Source organism: Alosa pseudoharengus, unplaced genomic scaffold (assembly GCF_046254945.1).
Source record: "Alosa pseudoharengus isolate Yale_2024_CS ecotype anadromous, Long Island Sound unplaced genomic scaffold, YU_APseudo_1.1 YU_APseudo_1.1_scf_15, whole genome shotgun sequence".
NCBI lineage: Eukaryota > Metazoa > Chordata > Actinopteri > Clupeiformes > Clupeidae > Alosa > Alosa pseudoharengus.
Window position 1 is genome coordinate 30,862,629 of NW_027468620.1, and position 22,994 is coordinate 30,885,622.

The 22,994-nt window shown below is 43.9% G+C and overlaps 1 protein-coding gene across 1 annotated transcript; it reads left to right on the plus strand.

Moving 5' to 3' along the window:
• The first annotated feature begins 11 nt into the window (after nucleotides 1–11).
• Nucleotides 12–22,835, plus strand: ccdc6a (coiled-coil domain containing 6a). Its single transcript, XM_076286232.1, has 9 exons — nucleotides 12–391; nucleotides 1,871–2,020; nucleotides 5,592–5,720; nucleotides 6,289–6,392; nucleotides 7,441–7,601; nucleotides 8,555–8,711; nucleotides 9,769–9,869; nucleotides 14,821–14,942; nucleotides 21,393–22,835. The coding sequence occupies exons 1-9, from the start codon at nucleotides 143–145 to the stop codon at nucleotides 21,585–21,587; spliced, it is 1,368 nt and encodes a 455-aa protein (XP_076142347.1). The 5' UTR covers nucleotides 12–142; the 3' UTR covers nucleotides 21,588–22,835.
• The last annotated feature ends 159 nt before the right edge of the window (nucleotides 22,836–22,994 follow it).

The following is a 22,994-nucleotide window of genomic DNA, read 5'->3' on the forward strand; positions in this document are numbered from 1 at the left end:
ACACGATAGTAGTTCCTGCAAGTGCTGTCGCTCTAGTTGGTATTCCCCGGCATATCCCCAACCCTCTTGCCAGTCTAGGTGCCGTTCAGTTGCTTGGCCTGCCCGTCCAGTCCATAGAGGTCCAGTCTCGCACGATACGGTGATGGCGGACAGCGAGAGTGATACCGATGGAGCCGGGAGCAGTTCTGCTACCCCTATGTCCTCTACCGCCTCGACATCCAGCAAGCCGGGAATACTGATATCCCAGTTTCGCCTGGAAGAGCTGACGAACCGCTTGGCCTCGCTACAGCAAGAGAACAAAGTGCTGAAAATCGAGCTGGAAACGTTCAAACTCAAATGCAAATCACTGCAAGAGGAGAATCGAGACTTGCGAAAGGCTAGCGTTACAATTGTAAGTATTCAGTCAGCGTTGGGTGACAGGCTTGTTGCATGTCCGTTTTTTTAATGTCAGCACATGCCTGTAACCCAAATTAGTTTGCTAGGTTGGTGTGAGCCAAGGAAATAAGCTAATGATAGCCCGTGGCCATCGTAGACAGTCTTGAGATTCACTTGAGCTTAGCTAGCTAGGTGGCTAGTAGTATTTCGTGAGCTAGAGCCAGGTAAGATGCATACTAGAACTAGCTGGGAGCTAGCGAGTTAGCATATTTTGTTATGCTGAATCAGATTAGCATCTTCACCTGCCAGCTAACGTTATGTTGCAATCACGCTGTTAAAACACCAGTGGTATTGTGTAGCGTACCATTATGTTACGCACAGTGTTCTTTCTACTAAAGTACGCTAATCAGCATGGACTTCCACTCTTTCTCATCCACCTTCATCATTCACAGTGTGGCCTAGTAAGCTAACTCGCTAACAACTTTAGCATCGCAGCCACCAGACAATCTAACGTTAATTTAGGTGTGCACACATGAGACAGCTGTCCTTTCTTGATGTTTTTTTCTGATGCGTAGGTGTAATGTTAACGTTATCCTATAGCTTACATGCATGGGCCAGCTGTTTAGGCTTGTTGTCTAACCAACCAGCATCCTCATTTGTCAAGGCGGCATATGAATATTTTAATTATTGGCAAGTTGTTTTCCATCCAAAGTCAACCAAGTTTGATTGTTTAACGCTTGTTTGTTAGCAAGCTACCAGGCTAGCTAATGTTATGGTAGATGATGTTGATGTAGATCAACCAGCTAAATACAAAATAGCACGAAAATTACACTTAGTTCGTAAGGATAGTTGGTGCATCTTTTTACTTACTTGAGGATGTATTAGAGTAATTTCAATTAATCTCTGCTGAAGTTTTTATTGTTGTCACACGAACCCTAGAAAAGCTGAAAGACATTCTGTTCAAGTGCTGTTTAGTGTACCTGTATTTCATTTGGTTGGAAGAAGCTTCCCATGCTTACAATGAAAACATCCAATGTCGTCTTTTGTCCACTTGCACACACCCAAAAGTAACTTCAGCTCCTGCGAATCAGATGGGCTGAGATGATACGTGCAGGATTATTGTCAAGTTCTGCAAAACGTGTTCACAGCCACATGGCCTTGTGCTTCATATAAAGTTTGATGCATTGATTGCCATATATGGTCATATTTGGATTCTGGATTGATTTTGTTCATGGTGATATTTTTTTGTGGTGTTTCTGGTATTGTGCCCCCCCCCCCCCCCCCCCCCCCCCCAGGAGCCAGGTTCTTGCTTCTGAACTAGGTGTGGTTAGAGTGAGACTGGATGAACATTTTGCAAATGCTGGCTTGTAACCCTTCCCACTTTTGCCAAAATCTAAAAGAATTCCAGTAATGTGAGGAACTTCATGAATGTCTTGTTTCTTTCACCACTGTAAAAATCTTGAACGTGCCCTCTGTTTCTCTCCTCCCTCTGTAGCAAGCCAGAGCGGAACAAGAAGAGGAGTTCATCTCTAACACGCTGTTTAAAAAGATCCAGGCCCTGCAGAAGGAGAAGGAGACTCTGGCTGTTAACTATGAGAAAGAAGAGGAGTTCCTCACCAATGACCTGTCACGGAAGCTTATGCAGGTGGGTCAGGGTCGGAAGGCTTACGTTGGAAAACTGAGCTGAGATATAGTTTGTCAGTGACAGATTTATGTTTCAAAAGCTCTGAGACTGATGCTCATAGTCTTATCCAGTCGACCCGAACCTAACACTTGTGTCAACGATTTATTCAGAGATGAGATCCAAAGACCAAAACAGAACTCAGAGTTTAGGTGTCACATATGTCATTAGGTGCTAACATTATTTGCATTAAAAAAAGTCCTCTGAACAGTTCACTGTAATTTTTAGTTTTGTACAGGCAGGATAATTGCAGGTAAGAAAGATCTGTAGGTTGTAGAATGTTTATTTGTTGATAACCTAGGCCTAGTCCACGGCATACTGTGCTAGACTACTAGGAGAACTCTGATCCTACAGAGCTTTTTGAATGAAACGTGTCAAGATGCGAGGGGGGAGAGGTGTTCAAAAAAATGATCACTCACAAGAACTGTGGCGGAGGATCTTTAGACCAAAGACAAACCTTAAAGACTGCTCATAGTGCAGCATTAGAGGATATAATTTGTAACTGATTGGAATTGGCTTCTTTCTCTCCTGTAATACCCCGGCCTCGAGTCAGGCTGCTTGGTCCCCATCCCAAGAGAACAATGGCTGAAGGGTTTTTATAAATATGAATGTGAGTCATGTCAAGACTGCTAGTTGATTGATTGGTTGAATAAAAGTAATGGCTTGTGTGATTGGTTGGATTTGAATCCCTGTAGGCACGGTGACTTAGATTTGCTCACACCTGGTCTGAGCTTCCCCTTCTGTTGTGTGAGTCAGCAACATGCCTCAGTGGTTGGAAATCGCACAAAAGATAGAAGCATCACACATCAGTGAATGTGTGTGTGTGGTGGTGACTCCCTGAGAACCGGAATAAGAATCCAGAATAAGCCACAGGGTTCTAGAACCTCTGAGGGCATTCCAAACAGCTGCTATGTGGAGTGGCGATTTGCTGATGTGACAGGGTTAGCATCCAGATCATGTTAAACTACTGCAGCCAGGCAGTGTGACTCTGCCCACCCGTGTGCTTCTCTAGTAGCAAGTGTGGTGTGGCGGTGCCAGGAAGGGAGCCATTTGGCACCTGAACACAGTGGAGTGAGTCAGACCTTGACCATGAGAGGAGAGAAGCTACTGCAAGAAAGGAGACAGGAGACAGAACACAGTGCGGAATGATTGAGAGAGAGGGAGAATGGGGGATGTTACACCTGACTGTCTTAGGCTACATGTCATTTTTTATTAGATATTCCAATTAATTTCTAGCCTTAAGGGATTTTTTATTTAATATATTGAGCACTGAGTTCCAATGCTGTTTTTTTTTTTTTTACTTTGGCAACATTTATGCATGGCAGCCAGTGCCAGCAGAGAGTATTGGATTTGAGAGAAAGAGACCAAAGTAGGGCTTTAAATAGGTCTGTCTATAACTGTTTTCAGACATGTCCTCTGCACTTTATGCAGATCTTTGTCAAACGGATGTTCAACCCTGCTGGTGATTCAGATATGATGCTTACGTGCGGACATTATGCGGACATTGGTGTGGAGGACACCGACGCACATGAACAGAATCTCAGTGTGGTTGAACAGGTTGAACGTGGTTGAACACGCACATGAACAGAATCTCTGCATGTTCTTCGCTTCGTTCAGACCAGAGATCATTTACGCAACGTCCGTCCAAAATACTAGGAGGGAAGTAGTGCAGGAGCCCCCTAAGTTCGGAGTTCCAAATGTCGGGACGGGATACGTTGTTCAGATATACGGCCCAACCGCTTGATATCCGCAGAACATGCAGACCTACACCTATGTCTGAAAGTAGCATATGAGAGAGAGAGCGAGAGAGAGGTTTGTGTTTCGGCGATCTGTGATTCCAACCCACCAGGCAGCCAATTAAAACATGCCGTGCCACTGAGCCCTACACACACACACAGAGTCCCCCTGAGGCTTAATCTGCTGTGAGCTGACCTTCCTGTCTGCAGCCCCACCAGGTTCTGTCACCTGCCCTGCAGTGGGGAAACTTAGCTGTTACTTGCCCTGCTCAGGGTACAATAGGCAGGCTTACAGGTGAATGGTGCTGGTGGTAATGATGCTTCCCATTGCTCACCCCAGCCAAGAACCAAGTGGCTGACATCACACGTGTTAGAATTAGAATGAAATCTAGAATTAGAATTTAGGTTTTAGTTACTCTGCTAAATTGAAGAATTTGAAGAAAGTCCTCAACACAACCGACACTGGGTAATAGCTTTTTTTCTTTCAAATGCAAGCATTGTCGAAATATCATCCTGTCAGGGATTTTGTAGAAAGTTGGGCTCAGATAGCATTGCTCATTGTATCATGTCCGTGTAACATGGTTAACGTGTCAGGCTCATTCTGACCAGACAGACAGACATGAGATACCAGATGGATGTTGGCAGCAGAGACCACGCAGATGGCAGGAGATCCTATTGGCTCAATCCAAGCATTTTTGCACGCCATGCCATTGCCACCGCCACCCTGTTGAAGCCAGTGTAATAACTGCACTGGTAGAGTTTCAAAACGGAGACCACGATCGGTCCAGCCGTTATTTGACCCCTGTTCAACCCCTCTTCTGTGAATTTGAATCAAGCCAGTCAGCATGAGTTATTTCCAGATTGAGGTAATTCAGTTAGGATCTGGGTCACAAACATAAATTGTTAAAGGAAGAAGTACTGTGATAGCCTGGGTCTGGGAACTTACCATTGGCAGTTCTCAATCCGATGGGCGGGATAAACGGTTGTCTTTCAAATTTCTTCTGTACTCATTCTGAGTACCCTGATGTCAATTTGTGAATCGGTCTGGTGTTAGCCAGGATATCACAACCTGGGAGAGAAGCACCAATCAGCAACTAGCTAGCCATGGCAAGGCATTCACTCTGAAACTGGCCCAGATGGGATGGGACTCTTGAACAACACACTTGGAGAGGTTGGTCACAAAGCAGGAACAAACAGCCCATGTTAACATTTTCCGACATAACATCAAGTTGGGTTGAACCCTAGTGGATGCGTTGGTAGGGAGTAATGCCTACTACTGTGCTGTCCCAAGATCAGGACTTTGCTTGCTTTGTTAATCTACATCTGAGCATTTCTACGAGCTGCAGACCTGCCTGGCTACCAATTATTTGACCTGTTCTCAACACTTTACATTAGAGACCAAACAGAGCTGAACTGCCAACACAGTAGGAGCTTTACATGCAGACAGTTGGTTGGACCTATCTCTTCTCTCTTATTTCTGGATGTTGGCTTTTATGGGTGTAAAAGTTGCTGGGTCGCAATGCTTTATTCAGAAGTAAACAGTAAACAGATTTCCTATTCATTATTTTTATTTGGTAGTAGTTGCATCACTGTGTAACAGCAAGAGACCCTATTTACTGGTGAATATATATATATGTATTAATATTTCTCTGAGTCCACAGGAATATACATGTGTCTGTCTGTGAGTGTCTATTTATTCATGTTTGTGCACATCTGTGTGTTTGTTTCTTTTTACGTATTCTCTCTCTCTCTCTCTCTCTGTGTGTGTATGTGCGTGTGTGCGCATGTTCTGTCCTCAGCTCCAACATGAGAAAGCTGAGCTGGAGCAGCACCTAGAACAGGAGCAGGAGTTCCAGGTTAACAAACTCATGAAGAAGATCAAGAAGCTGGAGAACGACACCATCTCTAAGCAGCTCACGCTTGAGCAGGTACACTCTCCTTGTCATTTACTGTTCCTCACACAAATGCACGTTAAACCACTTCCTGTTGCTCAAGGAGGGTGGGAATAAGATAAATTGTTCCCAGGTGAGAATGTGTTATGCTTTATCCTGTTTGTCATATCCTGTTACTCACACTCGATTGGGGAATTGCTCCTGAGGTCACTTCCTGTAGTAGCTTGTACACATGTTGGAAATGGTAATGGTTTCTATCATCATATCCTGTAGTTCACAACCATGTTGGCAGATAGTATGCACACACACACGATTATTGTTAGTGGCACAAATAGACGTTGTATGAGATTGTTACATATGTTGCCATCTATTTTGTTGTCAAGTCATGTTGTTTATGTTGATAAGTTTAAATTGTGTGTGAGTTAACTGTTTGAGTGCACATGTGTGTGAGTCAACTGTTTGAGTGCACATGTGTGTGAGTCAGCTGTTTGAGTGCACATGTGTGTGAGTCAGCTGTTTGAGTGCACATGTGTGAGTTAACTGTTTGAGTGCACATGTGTGTAAGTCAGCTGTTTGAGTGGTGTGTTTGTGTTTGTGTTTGTAGCTGCGGAGAGAGAAGATTGATCTGGAGAACACGCTGGAGCAGGAGCAGGAAGCTCTGGTCAACAGACTGTGGAAGCGCATGGACAAGCTAGAGGCAGAGAAGAGGTCTGTGAGCGTGTGTGTGTTTGTGTGCGTGTGTGTGTTTGTGTGCGTGTGTGTGTTTGTGTGCGTGAGTGTGTTTGTGTGCGTGAGTGTGTTTGTGTGCGTGAGTGTGTTTGTGTGCGTGAGTGTGTTTGTGTGCGTGTGTGTGAGCGTGTGCGTGCGTGTGAGCGTGTGCGTGCGTGTGTTTGTGTGTGTTTGTGTGTGTGTGTGTGTGTGTGTGTGTGTGCGTGCCTGTGGTTCTGTGCAGAAGATGTGTGCAATATCATTGTGCAATTGTGAAAACTGCATGTTCCAGAATCTGAGTTATTCATTGCATTGGCATGGCCTCCCACCTTGTTGCCTGCGCAGGATCGTTCTGTTACTTTGTGTTATTGTGTCTTTTCATATCTCTAGAGATGCACACAGCAACCTCTGTAAGTCTTGCATAAGGTTCATGAAACGTGCCAGAAAGCATGACATGCCTGACATATGATGCTGTAGGTAGAGTGAAAGCAGCAGCAGAGATTTACACCAGGCCGTGCAGAGACCTGCGATTTTGCAGCTGTTAGCTGTAAATTGGTCAGAAGTGGCTGAAAGCCTCAGTAACAGGGAGTTGTGAAGGTGCAGTGTCATCATGACACATGACATGGCCTTTGGTCAGAGGAGAGGAGGACGACATCATCTTGTTCTGAAGAATGGCGCCAGTGTGTGAAACTAGCACAATTTCACTGGGCAGCTGCCTAGTTGCAGCTCTTCCCCAATCTTTGGCCTGTGTAAATGGCCAGTTGAAAAACATATTTTCAAATTACTGGGCCGTGATGTTTTCGACGGTTCATTGGCAGTTAGAGGACAAAAGTTAGCTTTGGATTCTGTGCCGCAGAGCCTGCACACTCTGCTGTGCCTATCTGCAGTTTGAGGCTGTAAGCTGTAAATTGTTCACAGAAGTGGTTGAAAGTCTTGGCGACACGTAGAAGTAATTGTGTGATGTCAAAGAGTCCATCAGTTAGTTGGTGTGCCTGTTGGTTGCCAGGTAACCAACCGTCTCTGCCGTGTTCCCTCTCTGATGTGACAGGATTCTTCAGGAGAAGCTGGACCAGCCTGTCTCGGCACCTCCGTCGCCGCGGGATATCTCCATGGAGGTGGACTCCCCAGAGAACATGATGCGCCACATCCGCTTCCTCAAGAGCGAGGTGGAGCGACTCAAGAGAGGCCTACGTACCACGGAGATGCAGCGTGAGTACCTTGTGGGACTCTAAAGGGCGTCGTCATGGGGATCTATCTCAGTCCAGTCCTCATCTCTTCCTCCAGCACATACACCTGAAAGCGTGTCTGGATTCTGATTACACCTGCATGTCAGGCTTATATTTGGTCTAGTCTTTTTTTTTTAAAGGACTTGAAAAATAATGCCACATCTGTTGGCTTTGTCCTCTAGAGGGAGACAATGCCCCTAAGAATCATGACTTTCTTCCCGTTACTGATGGCTTGTGAACAGTCATACATTTTGGTGTTCCGTTTGTAAATGCATTATTGTGTAACCAGCATAGTCACTAGGAGAGAGAGAGTCTTCAGAATGCTGCTCTCTCTATCCATTTGCAGTGGTAGTTGCACAACAGTGCTGTCTGGAAATGTGACCATGTGCAAGTTTGAGAGAACTGCAATACCAGTCTATGACCTAGAGGGCACCATGGGTCACCAAAAAGTATCCAAACAGTTATATCACTGTGAGCTGCAACTCACATCACAGAGATCTATCCAGCAGTGATGATGCCACTGACCAGCCTCATCATTGAGATTAATGACCAGTCATATCAGGACATTGTAACACACTGTAACATGAAACTCCTTTGGAAGTAGAGTGCGGCAAACACGCATAGGACACTCAGCTTGCACTTAAACACCGTCATACAAATAATATGATATTTTTCTGATATCTGTACACCATGCAACATTAACAATAATAATCCTTATCTCCTATTCTCTCCCATTCATTCTTTCTCTCTCTTTTCCTTCCTCTCTCTCTCTTTCTTTTGCTCTTTCTCACATTCTCTCTCTCGCTCTATCTCTTTTTTCTTTCTTTCTCTCTCTTTCTCTTTCCCTCTCTTTCTTTTTTCTTTTTTCTTTCTTTCTTTCTCTTTCTTTCTATCTCCATCTATTTCTTTCTCTCTCTCTCTCTCTCTCTCTCACAGACACAGAGAAGCGTGCCCAGTACATAGAGGAAGAGCGGCACATGCGGGAGGAGAACATCAGACTGCAGAGAAAACTCCAGAGAGAGATGGAGCGCAGAGAAGCACTGTGCAGACAGCTATCAGAGAGCGAGAGCAGTCTAGAGATGGACGACGAGAGGTACGCACACACACACACACAAACAATGAGAGGTACGCACACTCTTTCTCACACACACACACACACACACACTCTTACATCCCACAACTACCTCACGGCGGTGCCGGGTTTCCCCTGTTTGATTGTAGCTTGATAGGCAGTACTACTACTGTATTGTGGCTGGGTGCTGTCCCAATAAAACCCAATAAAAAGGTTTTTGAGCCAGACACCCTCCACACTTGTTTTTGGCTTTGCTTTTTTATGCTGTCAGGTAGTAAGAGCTAGCCTGGCTCCACCCTCCTACGTACATCCGCTCAATTTTCATTTTCCTTCAGTACATCATCTGGGATTTCGGTATATTCGCGGGTTTTCTCAGGCCAAATTTTACCTGTCCAATCAGCGAACAGAGGGGGTGGTTGAGAAAGATGACGTTGAGGTTGTGCACTAGTTTGAGCATGGCGTACGTCGCGACCAAACCTTAGCGATTGGTTATGGCAGATCCAGAGTGGCTCTGGGCAGATCCAATAGTTTTAAACTTCAACAGAGTACCCGCATTCAAGGAAGTTAACGCTTGGCAATGGAAAGTGGCCAGACTCTCTGTACATTATGAAATGTACGAGAGTCTGGTAGGACCAAGTAAGAGCAGCTTAGATATAAATGGCAACAGGTGTGCACACACACACACACACTAAATACAGAGAAATTATCTGCAATTTTCTGACAGCTCTCAGAGTGAGAACTCTGGAAATTGACAACGGTGCAGAGCACGCTCTAATGACACATACATATATACAAACACACATGCACAAACAAACATGCACACATATATAGGTACATACATATATACAAACACACAGGCACAAACAAACACGCACACATATGTAGGTACATACATATATACAAACACACATGCACAAACAAACACGCACTCATACACAAACACGCATGCACAAACAAACACGCACACATGTAGGTACATACATATAAACATATATACATTTATTTACATACACTCAAAAATACACACACACAAGGCATGATTGTTCCTGTGTATCTCTCTCTCTCTCTCTCTCTGTAGGTATTTTAACGAGATGTCTGCCCAGGGCCTGCGGGCTCGAACCGTCTCCAGCCCCATCCCCTACACACCCTCCCCCAGCTCCAGTCGCCCGATCTCCCCCGGTACGTCCACACACACACACACACACACTCCGTCTCTCTCTTTCACTCTCACACACATACACTCTGTCTCTTTCTCACACACACACACACACTTTCTCAAACACACACTCACACACTCTTTCTCTCTCTACCACACACACACTCTTTCTCTCACACATGCTCACATTCTCGCATTCGCTTTCACATGCACATACAGTTTACTGCACTTTACTATACACTTTTATACTCTCTCATATACATGTACACAAAAGTTATGTAATGAACACACACACACACACACACACACACACACGTGTTGAGGGACGTTGAGTCAGTAGATACACAGACTAAGACCAGACTTGCTGTGTGTGTGAAGTTGAGCGAGTGGCCTTGAGTCCCTGCTTCAGTTCTTCACCAGCTCTGCTGCTTCCAGACAGCTGCTGCAGCTGCCGCCCACACTGAGGAAGTCATCAGACCTGTTCAGTGTAGTCCACTTGCTGTGAACTATAAAACGACTACTTTTACTGGTGATGAGAAGCACTGTATACACACACACACACACACAAAACCAAAGGTTACCTGTACAGTACATACTATCATTGGACCCATTATGCAATCGCCTCACATTATCTATCGTGTGAAACGTAGACAACAACATTGACCTTTCATTATCATCGTGTAAAACAGACAACAACATTGACCTCACATTAAAGTTCAAAATCCCGTTAGGTGCTGATGAAGGGCTGTGCACAGGGATTTTGAAGGTGCTGATGATGTGCAGTAGAACTGTTGAAACCTCGAAAACGAGTATACATCGCACACTGGAGGATATATTTTTGCTGATTTCATGTGTTTGAACAAATTTCATTTAGGCCATTACCCATGTCAACCCCCAACCATTTGTTTCCATAGAAAAATGTGCTCTGTACAAAAATATACTCTATTTACAAAAATATATATTGACCTCACATTATCTATCGTATTAAACGTAGACAACAACATAAGGTAACCCTTACTGTGCCCTCAATAAGCTTCCGGCCGATTAGGGCAGTTACCTCGATGGCAGCTTTTAGTGGTCAGCTCTTCTCTCCTCTCCTATGGCTGTGGTATAATCTTTAATAAGCTCCCTTTAGCCAGTGTTTTTATTTTTTATTTTTTTATAGCGTTGCAGGTACAAGGGTTGGGAACATTTGGTCTCTATTCAGGCATACCTTTGAGATGGAGACGTCCTGATTGCAGGGGTGGTTTGATAAAAGAAGCGGACTCCGGTGTCAAGCTCATGCCCCCCCCCCTCGCTTTCTCTTTTACTTCAGTTCAGTTTACTTGAATTCAAATGCCTACTCTACCTCTACCTGAATTCGCCCCTCTACCTCCTTCCTCTCCACTTCTCTCTTCCCTCCTCTACCTCCTTCCTCTCCTCTTCCCCCCTCTACCTCCTTCCTCTCTACTTCCCCCTCTTCCATTCTCTTCCTCCTTCCTCTCCACTTCTCTCTTCCCTCCTCTACCTCCTTCCTCTCCTCTTCCCCCCTCTACCTCCTTCCTCTCCCCCCCTCTACCTCCTTCCTCTGTACTTCCCCCTCTTCCATTATCTTCCTCCTTCCTCTCCACTTCCCTCTCTTCCCTCCTCTATTTCCTTCCTCTCCTCTTCCCCCTCTTCCTCCTTCCTCTCTACTTCCCTCTCTTCCTCTCCACTTCTCTCCTCTACCTCCTCTTCTTCCTCCGCTTACCATACTCGGACTTGTGCTTAATATGTAAGCACTCCTATCCTCTAGTACTAATATTGGCAGATGCAGTGGTCCTAGCTATAGTCTCCTGTGCACTGTAGCTTAAATGTTGTTATATTGCTGTAGCTGTAACTCTCTTTAATGTTAATTGCTAAAAGCAACACCAAAGAGTTTTTTGTACCTTAAAATAATGTTTCCAAAATTGTTTTTAGTGGTTCACCAACTCGTAACAGGGTGAACGGCACTTCTGCATTCGCTTTGCGGCCCTCTATCGGCTATAACCGCACTATGTAAGTTTGCCAGATCGGGTAGCGGAATGGAATGAGACATAAGAAACTACAAATTTGACTAGCATCTGATGTCGCAATACATCGTACTTTCATAAAATCATGCAACATATTCTACCTTGTCTGTCGACATTGTTATTTGCAAAGCCGGTGCTGGATAAACAAATAGCGCGCGTGCAACAGAGGAAACATTCTTTGGTGTTGCTTTAAATGGTATTCTATTGCTGTAAGTCGTTTGGATAAACACGTCTGCCAAATGAATACATGTAAATGCTTCACACTGATCCTGCATCAGATAGTTGATCAGCCGCTGTTTGCTTTACAGGGCCTTGTGCAGGTGAACCCAAGGCTTAAGTGTTCCACCAACCATGGGCCAAAACTCTGAGTTGACTTATTTGTCTTGTCCCCTGTGAAGTTATTGCCAAATGACACACATCGGTTGTTTCTGGCCAAACGTCTGGCCATGGCTCTTATTCCAGTCTCAGTACTCAAGCTCCAGGCGTTCTGTGCTCCACTCTCCCTGGTTCCTGCTGAAAGGTTAAGCAAACGGTTATCTGTGTTGTTGGGTGTGGTTCTGTCTGGAACCCCATGAACTTGAGTCCTTGAGTCTTCAGTCAACAGAAAACTTCAGACGTCATGTGTGTGTAGGTGTGTAGGTGTGTTTATCTGTGTGAGAAGCCTCAAAGGCTTTATCGTTGTTGCTGACCAGAGTAGATTAATAAAGCAGAAGTACTATTGACTTTGGTTCTGTCTGTATCGGGACACAATTTCTTTTAGTCCGTCTGTCTTGCAGTAAAGTTAATGTGCGGTGCGTGTGAAAGAGAAAGGGAGTTAAACAGGGGAAAGGTGGAAGACAAATTAAAGAAAGGTGCTTGTTTCCCTTTTGGCAGCTGAAAATGACGATTGCTTAATTTTAATTTCGCTTTGGAGGTTTTCTTTGTTAGACTGATTTTCTCAGGATATATATTTATATATATATTTTGTTATTTTGATGGTCTTTTTTTTATCTTCGTCTTTAATGGCTATCCAGCTGAGCAGTACAGGGTACAGAGAGAGAGAGAGAGAGATGGCAGGATGTTGGCCCTGTTCCCGTGCCCTGCACCCCTCCTCTGTCTGTCTCCCTCTCTCTCTCTCTCTCTGTCTGTCTGTCTCTCTTTCTTTTTCTCTACCTCTCTCTCTGTCTGTCTGTTTCTCTCTCCCTCTCTCTCTGTCTGTCTGTCTCTCTTTCTTTCTCTCTCTCTCTCTGTCTCTCTCTCTCTCCCTCTCTCTCCTTCTTCTCAGCCAGGCAGAGAGGAAGTCAGTCAGCACATAACCCATCCCTCGTGCCCTTCCTCTCTCTACGCTCATTTCCTGTTCCCTTCTGGAACCGTCGCCCAGGTGATGGTGACCCTCGCCGCGCGCCACTTACCTAGTCACTGTTGACCGAGGGTTAAATGAGGCGGTGACATCACTCGGGCTACCGCTCCAGGGCCCCTGTGCTTTGTCAGCGGAGACTGTTGCCAGGCTCACACGCGCCTCCCCGATGGTGACTCGGCAATTTTTTTATTATGCCGCGCTAAGCCTTCCCCTCACATCAGAGGAGCTTTGAGTTGTGAGACGCGGCGGGGCAGAGCAGAGAGCCTCGCTGCCCTCGGGGCGCTTGTCTGATGGACGCCCCCTGTCTCATCCTCTCTGTGCACACAAAATCCCTCACGTGACTTTTGCGTGTGCCAAGGAGGTTATGACCTCCAATGTGGTCTGTCTGTCTGTCTGTCTATTGCCTGAGAGTAGGATCACAGATAAAAACTACTGGCCCATCTTTCATGAAATGTGGTAGAAAGGTATAGCAGCAGAGGCCAGGGAAGAACTACTTTCATTTTGAAGCAACTCCATCTCACGAGGCTTGATTAATTTGGTTTCACTTCCACATATACTGTGATGTGCCGCATTTGGTCTTGGTGGAGTTTGGTCTGCAGTCTTGGTGCCCTACTTTAGATACAGTTCATGTCATACTACTACTGCTACTGCTACCTCAAGTACTACTACTGATACCATTAGTAATGAAAAAGATCATAATACAGCAATAATGATGGCGATAATGTATTTACATTTCATTTATTCATTTAGCAGACGCCAAAGTGACTTACACATGTCAATTATATTACAATTATATATTATTTGTGCCCGGAGCAACTCGGGGTCAAGTGCCTTGCTCAAGGGCACAACAGTGGAAGCCGGGAATTGAACCCACAAGTTTTTAGGCTTCTACATGCTAGCCCAGCTCCTTAACCACTACACTACCACCATCTTTGGTGGTGATGATGATGATGATGATTATAAGTAAGGGGTAATGGACTCCACGGTGGTCTGTTAACAGAAAATGATGCACGGTCGAGGTTGTAATACGGCCCGATGCGCAGCGGATGGCCGCTTAAACCTTGTAAGTGCACTATTTTCTGTTAACAGACCACCGTGCCGTCTGTTATCCCGCTTATTCCACTGTTGCCACTTGTGTTCATTTCCTGTTGTAATTTAAGCGTTTTAATCGCTAAAACTGTCTTGTTTGTAGAACCACTTTTTCCAACTGATATCAACTCATTTCTTAACTTGCAGGACAAACTCGTTGTTAGTTCTAAATGGATGGTTGCTATGGCCAAAGGCCAGTCGTTAGTTCCATCTCTCCTGTTGTCAAGCGGGCATGTCCCAGGATTCTGATTAACCTTACCGTTGAAACATCGCTCTTTTACTTAGCCTACTGCCATCAAACTACCTAAAAGCCACCTCCGTCATATACTAAATGTTACTATGTTCTGAACATCTGTATTTTAAGGCTTGGATGCAACGTGACCGTTTATTTAAACTTCAGAAGGTGTTCAAATCACATAATGTTAATGCACATTCTAAATTACGCAGGACAATGGGAAATTCAACCAAGCAGTGGAATAAAAATAGATAATAATAATCTCTTTGTTCCTCTGACAGGTCTGTCGTATGCCAGCCACACAGTGGGCTTCACTCCTCCAGCCACCCTGAGCAGAGCCCCCCTCCCCCACTACACACCCCCGGGCCTGCACGTCCACCCCGGCTCCTCCCACGGCATCCAGGTAAACACACACACACACACACACACACACACACACACATACACACACACACACACACGCATACACACACACACACATATACACACACACACACACACACGCATACACACACACACACACATATACACACACACACACACGCATACACACACACACACATATACACACACGCACACACGCACACACACACACACACGCACACACACGCACGCACATACACACACACACACACGCACACACATGCACACACACTTATGCACACTTATACACACACACATACACACGCATACGCACAAGCACACACACACACACACACACACACACACACACACACACACACACTTATACACACTTATACACACTTATACACACGCACGCATACACACGCATACACACACACACACACACACACACACACACACACACACACACACACACACACACACGCATGCATACACACACACACACAGGCCTGCACGTCCATCCCGGCTCCTCCCACAGCTTCCAGGTAAACACGCACACAAGCACAGACTCTTTCTAGCTCAAACACACACACTGCAAATACGACACATGTACGATATACATACACACAAAAGTACACAAAAAACTGGGTTGTTTAAAGATGACATTTAGAGAGGAGTCTATAGCACTATTTTGCCTATAGTAATAGAAACAAAGACATTGAAGGAGCAAAGAACTAAAAAAAAATAAATAAAGAAAATGTACACATGCTCTTCAATCTAACCACAAGTCCTAACTGCAAGCGATGCGATCAAATCAGTACATTGTTTTCAATTGGAATGTCCTGACAGTACGGCACACGAAGCGCAATGCAACGTGCCGTTTTGAGCAAACTTTTATTGGACGACCCTGAAATATGACTCAATAGAAGGTCAGTGTAGACAGAGAGCATTTAATGCTACAAGACAGTCGCTCTCTGGGATCTTGTTAGAATAGCCTGTTAGACGTTCTTGCCAGACAGACAACAAGGCTGCAATGTATCATGTTGCCATAGTAACAGAGGTCACAACAAAGTTGTTACAAAAGCCAGATCCCACTCCCACTGTGTCCTGTCACCATGGCTTCCGCCCGGGCCAGGAGCTCACTTTTCTATCCCACCTGTGCCCAGATACACCTGTTTCCCACTCCGCCACACCCGATCCTCTCTCGCGACCCAACAATAGAGCCGAGACGGAGTGACACTGTGGTGGAAGCGCGCGCTGAAAAGACCTTTATCTCCCCTTTATGTGGCTCACAACGTATTTCTGTGGTGGGAGATGTAGTGATAGAATAGACACTCATTAATGCCTTGAGGTCGTTGTGGGCTAGAGGGTAATCGCTTTAGTCAGCATCAGGTTGTTTTCTGCTTATCACATCTGGTGTATATATCAGTATTTCCGGTGCTGTATATCATCACCCTATACAGACCCAGTTCTCTGCCTGTTATGCAAGATGTACACATTGGCCCGCTTGTCAGGTCAGATGAATCACCATACACACTGATAGAAAATAAGGTGTCTTGCAAATTATTTATGGACTATCGGCTCGATCACAGGCAATTGTCCTGCCAATATTTCGATTGCACGTCATAAAACTATATCCACTCAAGGAAGCACGTGTAATGATGTCTCAAGCAGTTTTTATGCATTCTTTGATTACATAATGTTTGCGCCGTTGTTACTGTCAACAGGGCTTTTGAATTTTCAATTCAGTGTTGCTCTTGTACGTTTTGGTTATATGAGTGATATTTCCCACGGGTCATGGAATTTCTGGAATATCATGAAAATTTGATAAAGTCTATTCCAGACATGGAAAGTCACAGAATTTTATCATTTGTGGGACAAAGTAGTTTATCACCCGGAGAGAAGAAATACTCTTTTCTGATTGGCTGGCGGGGTGGCTTTTAATTCTGAATAACGGGACACCTATGAAGTAGATCTGGGAAAAAATGTTTAAAATGTACTTGCCAAAATGCAGATATATTTACTGTATACCTGGTAATAGGGATGTAACGGTATGAAAATTTAACCTCACGCTTATAGTGACCAAAATTATCACGGTTTTCGTATTATCGCGGTATAAAAAGACGCAGAGTGGCTTCATGATATAGTACACGTTTTGCGGTGAAAATGTTCCGCCTTTTAAAATCAGGTGTAACCTAATCCGTATCGCAGTTAAATCCATCAATTAGACAACAGAATCAGTAGGGTACCATTTTTTTTTTCCATTGTACCAGGCCTACTGTATGTCAAAAGCAGGCTCGGATGAAGCTGGGAAGGATTAAACACACGGTTTCCACACCGTGGTAATCAACTGCGATAATTATGTAGGGCTGCACGATTATGACCATAATGATAATCACGATTATTTTGATCAATATTAAGATCACGATTATTTATCACGATTATTAATTAATTTTAGTGACAAAAATATTTTTTCCCTAAACATATTGGACTTGCTATCTGGCTCACCCAAATTCTTCCCCTCACATTTACTCCCCTAAATTACTGCAATTATAGATTTGACTGCGACTTCCAAACTTCCAAACAACTTCCAAACAAATGTTTTGTGCGTGCTACTTTGTTAATATTTGGGAAAACGCCCACCGGGAATCCTCCCAACGCTCCTCATTAGCCACTTAAGCTCTGCTTCGTGTTCATAAGTTTACTGTAATCGTTAGTCCAGGGGTGTCCAAACTTTTTGACTGAAGGGCCACATTGGGTTTTGAAAATTGGCCAGCGGGCCACACACAAATAATAATAATAATAATAATAATAATAATAATAATAATAATGTTTTGTATTATTTAAATGACAAAATAATTTTGTTGTAGAAAATTAATTTCTTAAGAAATACTGTTAATTTGATGCTGTTTAATTCATTTATAAATGGTGCACTGTCACTTTAAGACTCTTTGCCAGCTCCACTCAAATATAGCCTATGGCTAGTGCTTTGCCTATGGCTGTGCCCTCTCACAGTTTATAAATGGTCAGTAATGGGAACTACTGTTGCCATCGCCCTCTCTCCCACGCTCAAATGCGTCCCCAATTAAATGGACTAGCATAACGTAGTTAGATCTGCTGCAATGGAGGTTCTATGTATCTCGATGTGACAAGCTGTTTTGACATTGACATTGTAAACGTTCTCTAAGAAGAGTGTAAAGCAGTTTGCAGTAGCCTAAAGTTAACCACAATGTCGTCTATCGCTGGAAAAAAATAGCGAGCGGCCTATGATAAACTAATAAATGCTTGGCGGGCCGGATTAAAGTGCATGGCTGGCCGCAGTTTGGACACCCCTGGTTTAGTCATTCGTTGATATGTAAAACACTGACGTGTAGGCTACATTTTCATTATTGTTCACTCGTTTTGAATAGGCTGTGCCTTGAAACGCATATGCATTGCAGGTTGCACATGTAGCTTATAAAATAAATGAATAAAATTCACGGATCCCGTCGTTAGCTCAACTCTTATTACAGTATAGGCTATCAGTAGAAGCAAACAAGGACTAAAAGTTAATGTGATAAAAAAGGCATGTGTGGTTTACGTCATGTGATGTGTTTCACGGTATGAGTTGAGAGCCCTGCCTTGCTTATATTTTTGGTTAACTTAACTTGCCTGAAATCCGAAATATTTTCGAACAATGGATGATCCGCTTCGAGGGACAAGCTCTTGGCCTTCTGCTGTGCCACACATTGGATTTTTGATCGTCGTTTATTGTAGTCTAACTAGCCTACTAATAGTTAACATAATGTCACTAGTCCGCAGTGCATCAGGCTGAGCAGTGCAGGGAACAGCTGACATTGGTAGGCTGCATGCAGGCACATGGTCAGACAGGTCTAAGGAGCGCTTGATTTGTTTTGCGGAGCGTTCTATGGGTTGCCAGGTTGGTTCTATGGGTAGAGCACGCATTTGAAATATCGCTCGATCACGCAAATTTGATCGTGGGAAGCCAAAATCGTGATCGTGATTTAAAATTCGATTAATTGTGCAGCCTTATAATTATGATATTTGAAATGAAAACGGTAATTGTTATCGTCAAGATTTTTATATTTTTACCATTATACCGGTAATCGTTACATCCCTACCTGGTAATTCGCTTTACTGCTTCCTTGAGTGGTTGTGGTTAGCCCAACTGTGCTTATTCAATGCCCATTTAAAAATGGTCAAAGATGCTTGAACGCTATGCGGCTACTCTGATATCTTATTGTGTATTTTACGATTTGTATATCGTACGATTCATTCTATAGTAGCTCATGGAAATTCAGGTTTTTCGTCAGGGAAAGTCATGGAATTTTACGTTTAACTTAGATTGGGGACCCTGGAAATGTCATTGTAGAGCTAAATAAATTGTTGCTTTGTGAACATTTGACACTTGAAACATCTATGTGATATGTATGTTAGTATTTCATTACTTATTTATTAAAAAACATTTAAAGGTCAGCTTCCCACATTATCTATTAAAATAACTCCCTTCTGATTACCTTATGATTCCAGGCTGTTAATCCTAATCTAGCAAGTCTTGGACATATCTCCATTAGGAAATTTCCTTTTATAAACATCCCCAGTCAAAGAGTTCTACCGTTTGCGTCGGCACCGGTGCCATATTAGAACCGTGGTTCGGTGCCCAACCCTATTTAGTATCTATCTTTATCTATCTATCTATCTATCTATCTATCTATCTTACTACAATTAGGCTGTTGGACTACATCGATCAATCGATCGTTCAATCCCCAAAGGGAAAACTATGGTGTTACAGAAGGAATTAATAATATAAACATGTATCACACATATATACCTTAATTGCTTCTGCAACATCATAATTTTCTTAGCCCTCTTAAAGTCCACTACCATTTATGACCATGCAGGATTATCCAGACCAAACGTGACGATTTTGCTACATACTATTCCTATTTATGTACCAGCATGCAAAATTTGAGCCTCCTACATGGTTTAGTTCTTGCGCTGTGGGCTTGTGAACTTTGACAAAAAAAAGAGGCCAAACAAAATCAACACCCCCCTCCCCCTGTAAAACTGGCTGTATCTTGGAAAGTATTAATCTTACATAAGAGTAATTTTACCGTGTGTCTCCTGGGTAACATAGGTACACCTGGTAATTTTTTCAGAATTTTTTGAGACCTAAGTGCGTGGGCCCTGGTTGAATTGACGTGGAATGACGCCTTGGCAACAGTTAAAATTAGGTGGTTGTTTTCACACCATGGCACAAAGTGCCACAAAGCTGTTCACCACTTCTCTATACTCAGTTTCCTCCCCATCCTTGATAAGGGGGTTGAATCAAAGTTATCGCACAAGTTATTTACCCGGGCAAGTATTATAGACCTCCATATAAAATATGCCTTATCTGCATATCAGAGGTCGTCATATAGTCGTCTCGGGTGTCCTGGGACTGTGTTCTTTCACCTGATCTGCTCTGGCTCGACTTTGCCATTCTTTCTCTGTCGAGTTGTTTTGAAGTATTTCAGGTCACACATTGTCCCAGTTCTCTTTATATTATTACATGCCAGTGAATAGCTTGTTTAGGAATGAAGGAGACTCTGGGCGTGTGATTGCTTTCTATGGTGTGTGCTGTTGAGAGAAGTGATTTTTTTTTCCCACTAATTTTGAGAAAAGTAGTTGAAAAGTGATTTTATGTTAAAGATTATGAATATAATTGTAATTGAGGCTTAGTCCCTGAGTGAAAACCTACTGTGTGGCAGTGGGAGTCTTTCACAGGTTGAGCTCCTTAGGATTGTTTTTGTGATCTTTTCAGGCCTTTGATTACATCATTGGAGGTTCCACATTTCTTCCCTGGTGGGATTACTGCTTAGAGAACATTCCTACTCGGGGTCAATAACTTCCGCGCACACCCGACTCCCTGACAAATCGCTCTTTCTCTCTCTCTCACACACACACACACACACACACACACACTGATGCATCACTCTCTATCTCTCTAATACACACTCCACACATGGATACATACATATTCACATCTATACACACATATTGTGTGTGTAGGGGTGTGCATGTGTGTGTGTCAATAAGGTTGCTTAAAGAACACTGAAAAGTTGAAAGGGTTATGTCTAATAGCACCACTGTTATGATGTTATTTTGCTCTATAGTATTGTGAAATCTTAAAATGAACTTGAATCTTAAATCTTACTCCTGAAAAGTACAAACAAAAACCAGGTAGCATCTAAGAAGTATTAATCCTTAATCTCTAATCTGTTTTCCTTTTAAATTAAGTCTTTCCTGGATAAAAGGATAATAATTTGATGGTAAAAGCAGTTAGACTAACAGATTTTTTTTTATTTCCTTTTTCTGTCATCATTCCTTTTTCCACAAAAGGAGGAAACCACCTCTTCTGCTTTTTATTCAAATCACTCACGCTTTCTTCCTGTTTTTCCTCTCTCTCCCTCTATCTCTCTCTTTCTCCATCTCTCTCTCTTGACAGAGGCCTTCCCCGCGGAGAAGCAACAGTCCAGACAAGTTCAAGCGCCCCACCCCCCCTCCGTCGCCCAACACACACTCTGGGGCGCAGCAGCACCCTCCTCTGCCTCCCCCACCACCCCAGCCTATGGTCCAGTCGCCCACGGCACCGCCAGCTAGCACACAACAGCACCCGCTGCAAGCACCCTCTCAGCCTTAATGCATGCACAGGACTCCGCTACGCTAGGCTAGGCTAAACTAAGCTAGGCTACTTAGGCTGGGCTAGGCTAGTGCAGCGATATTGCAGTTACTCATTTGGGGGGAGGGGGGAGTCGTCAGCAAGGCTGGGGACAGGAACAGGAGTTTGGTTTCTGGCGTGGCACTGAAACGGGCTGACTTGTGTATGTGCAAGTCGGCAGACTGGGACTCGTGTTGTTTGTTTGTTTGTTTGTTTTATTTTGTTTTGTTTGTTCCTTTCCATTAGGATTCTTTTATTTACCACACAAAAAAAGAAAGGACAAAAAAGTTTCTGTATTTTGTATTTTGTTTGTTTGTGTGTTGTTGTGTATAGGAGTTTTGGGCGGGACTTACTTAACTTACTGCTAGTCAGATATGCGCTTGTGCTCAGGAGGATTACCTGGGAACACACAAACACACACACACACACACACACACACACACACACACACACACACATACACTCTTTTTCTTTAATTCTTTCTTTTTCTCTTTCTCTCTTTCTTTCTTTCTTTCTTTCTGTCTTTCTGTCTTTCTCTCTCTCTCCCTCTCCCCTACAGCTGCAGCTAGTTAGTAGTCCCACCTGGAAGGCGAGACACTACTCTCATTCTCGTGTGCCATCACTCAGTACAAACCTAACGCATCAGCCAGCGCCTGCGTCCCTCCCTCCCAGCCTCCCTCATCACCCCATCAATCGCACTTCTCCCATTGGATGGGAGTTCTTATTCAGAACAGGCCATACCAGCAGAACAAACAGGACAGCACGTGTTCCTAACGGAATTCTCTTAACGGTCATTATTACAGAGCATGTAGAGCTTTGATTCTGGAATGGTGGCTTTGATTCTGTAATGGCGGCTTTTAAGAGCCTGCTAACTTAGTTGGGGGAAGGTTGACGTGTTTTGTGAGGATAGTTCTGAAAGCATTGTGTGTGGCGTGTCCTAACCCTACCTTCTGCGTGTGGTACGGAGGTTAATGTGCGGTTCTAGAGGGGTTGGAGGTTCTAGCAGAGGAGGAGATTCAGGTACAGAACCCGTGTGTGCGGGCGGGGCCGGTGTGTGTCGTTGCTTCAGACGGCCCAAACCCTCCATCGCACACCACAGACGACCGAAACATCAGCTCGCAGAGCGAAGGCCCTCATTTTACTCTTAAGTGTTACATGAACATGTTCAACAGGAACAGTCCTGTTCAAGAAATTAACCTGAATATGATTAAAAAGCGTGTAAAGTTAAAACGTGTCTTGTCATTTGTCCCTGAGTGTGTGTTTTTCTCTCTTCCAGTGGCTGAATGTCTCCACATAATAGTACTTACTTCTTGTTTCATAATAAATTCCGTGTTTATATGTGAACAGTAGCTTTTGTATACACAGTAAAATAGATTACAATAAATATAT

Bases quoted from the DNA above. Each gene is read 5' to 3' on its own strand.
- ccdc6a (XM_076286232.1), top strand. From the start codon at position 143: ATGGCGGACAGCGAGAGTGATACCGATGGAGCCGGGAGCAGTTCTGCT. The intron at 2,021-5,591 runs GTGGGTCAGGGT...TTCTGTCCTCAG, and splicing joins TGTCACGGAAGCTTATGCAG to CTCCAACATGAGAAAGCTGA. The intron at 8,712-9,768 runs GTACGCACACAC...CTCTCTCTGTAG, and splicing joins CTAGAGATGGACGACGAGAG to GTATTTTAACGAGATGTCTG.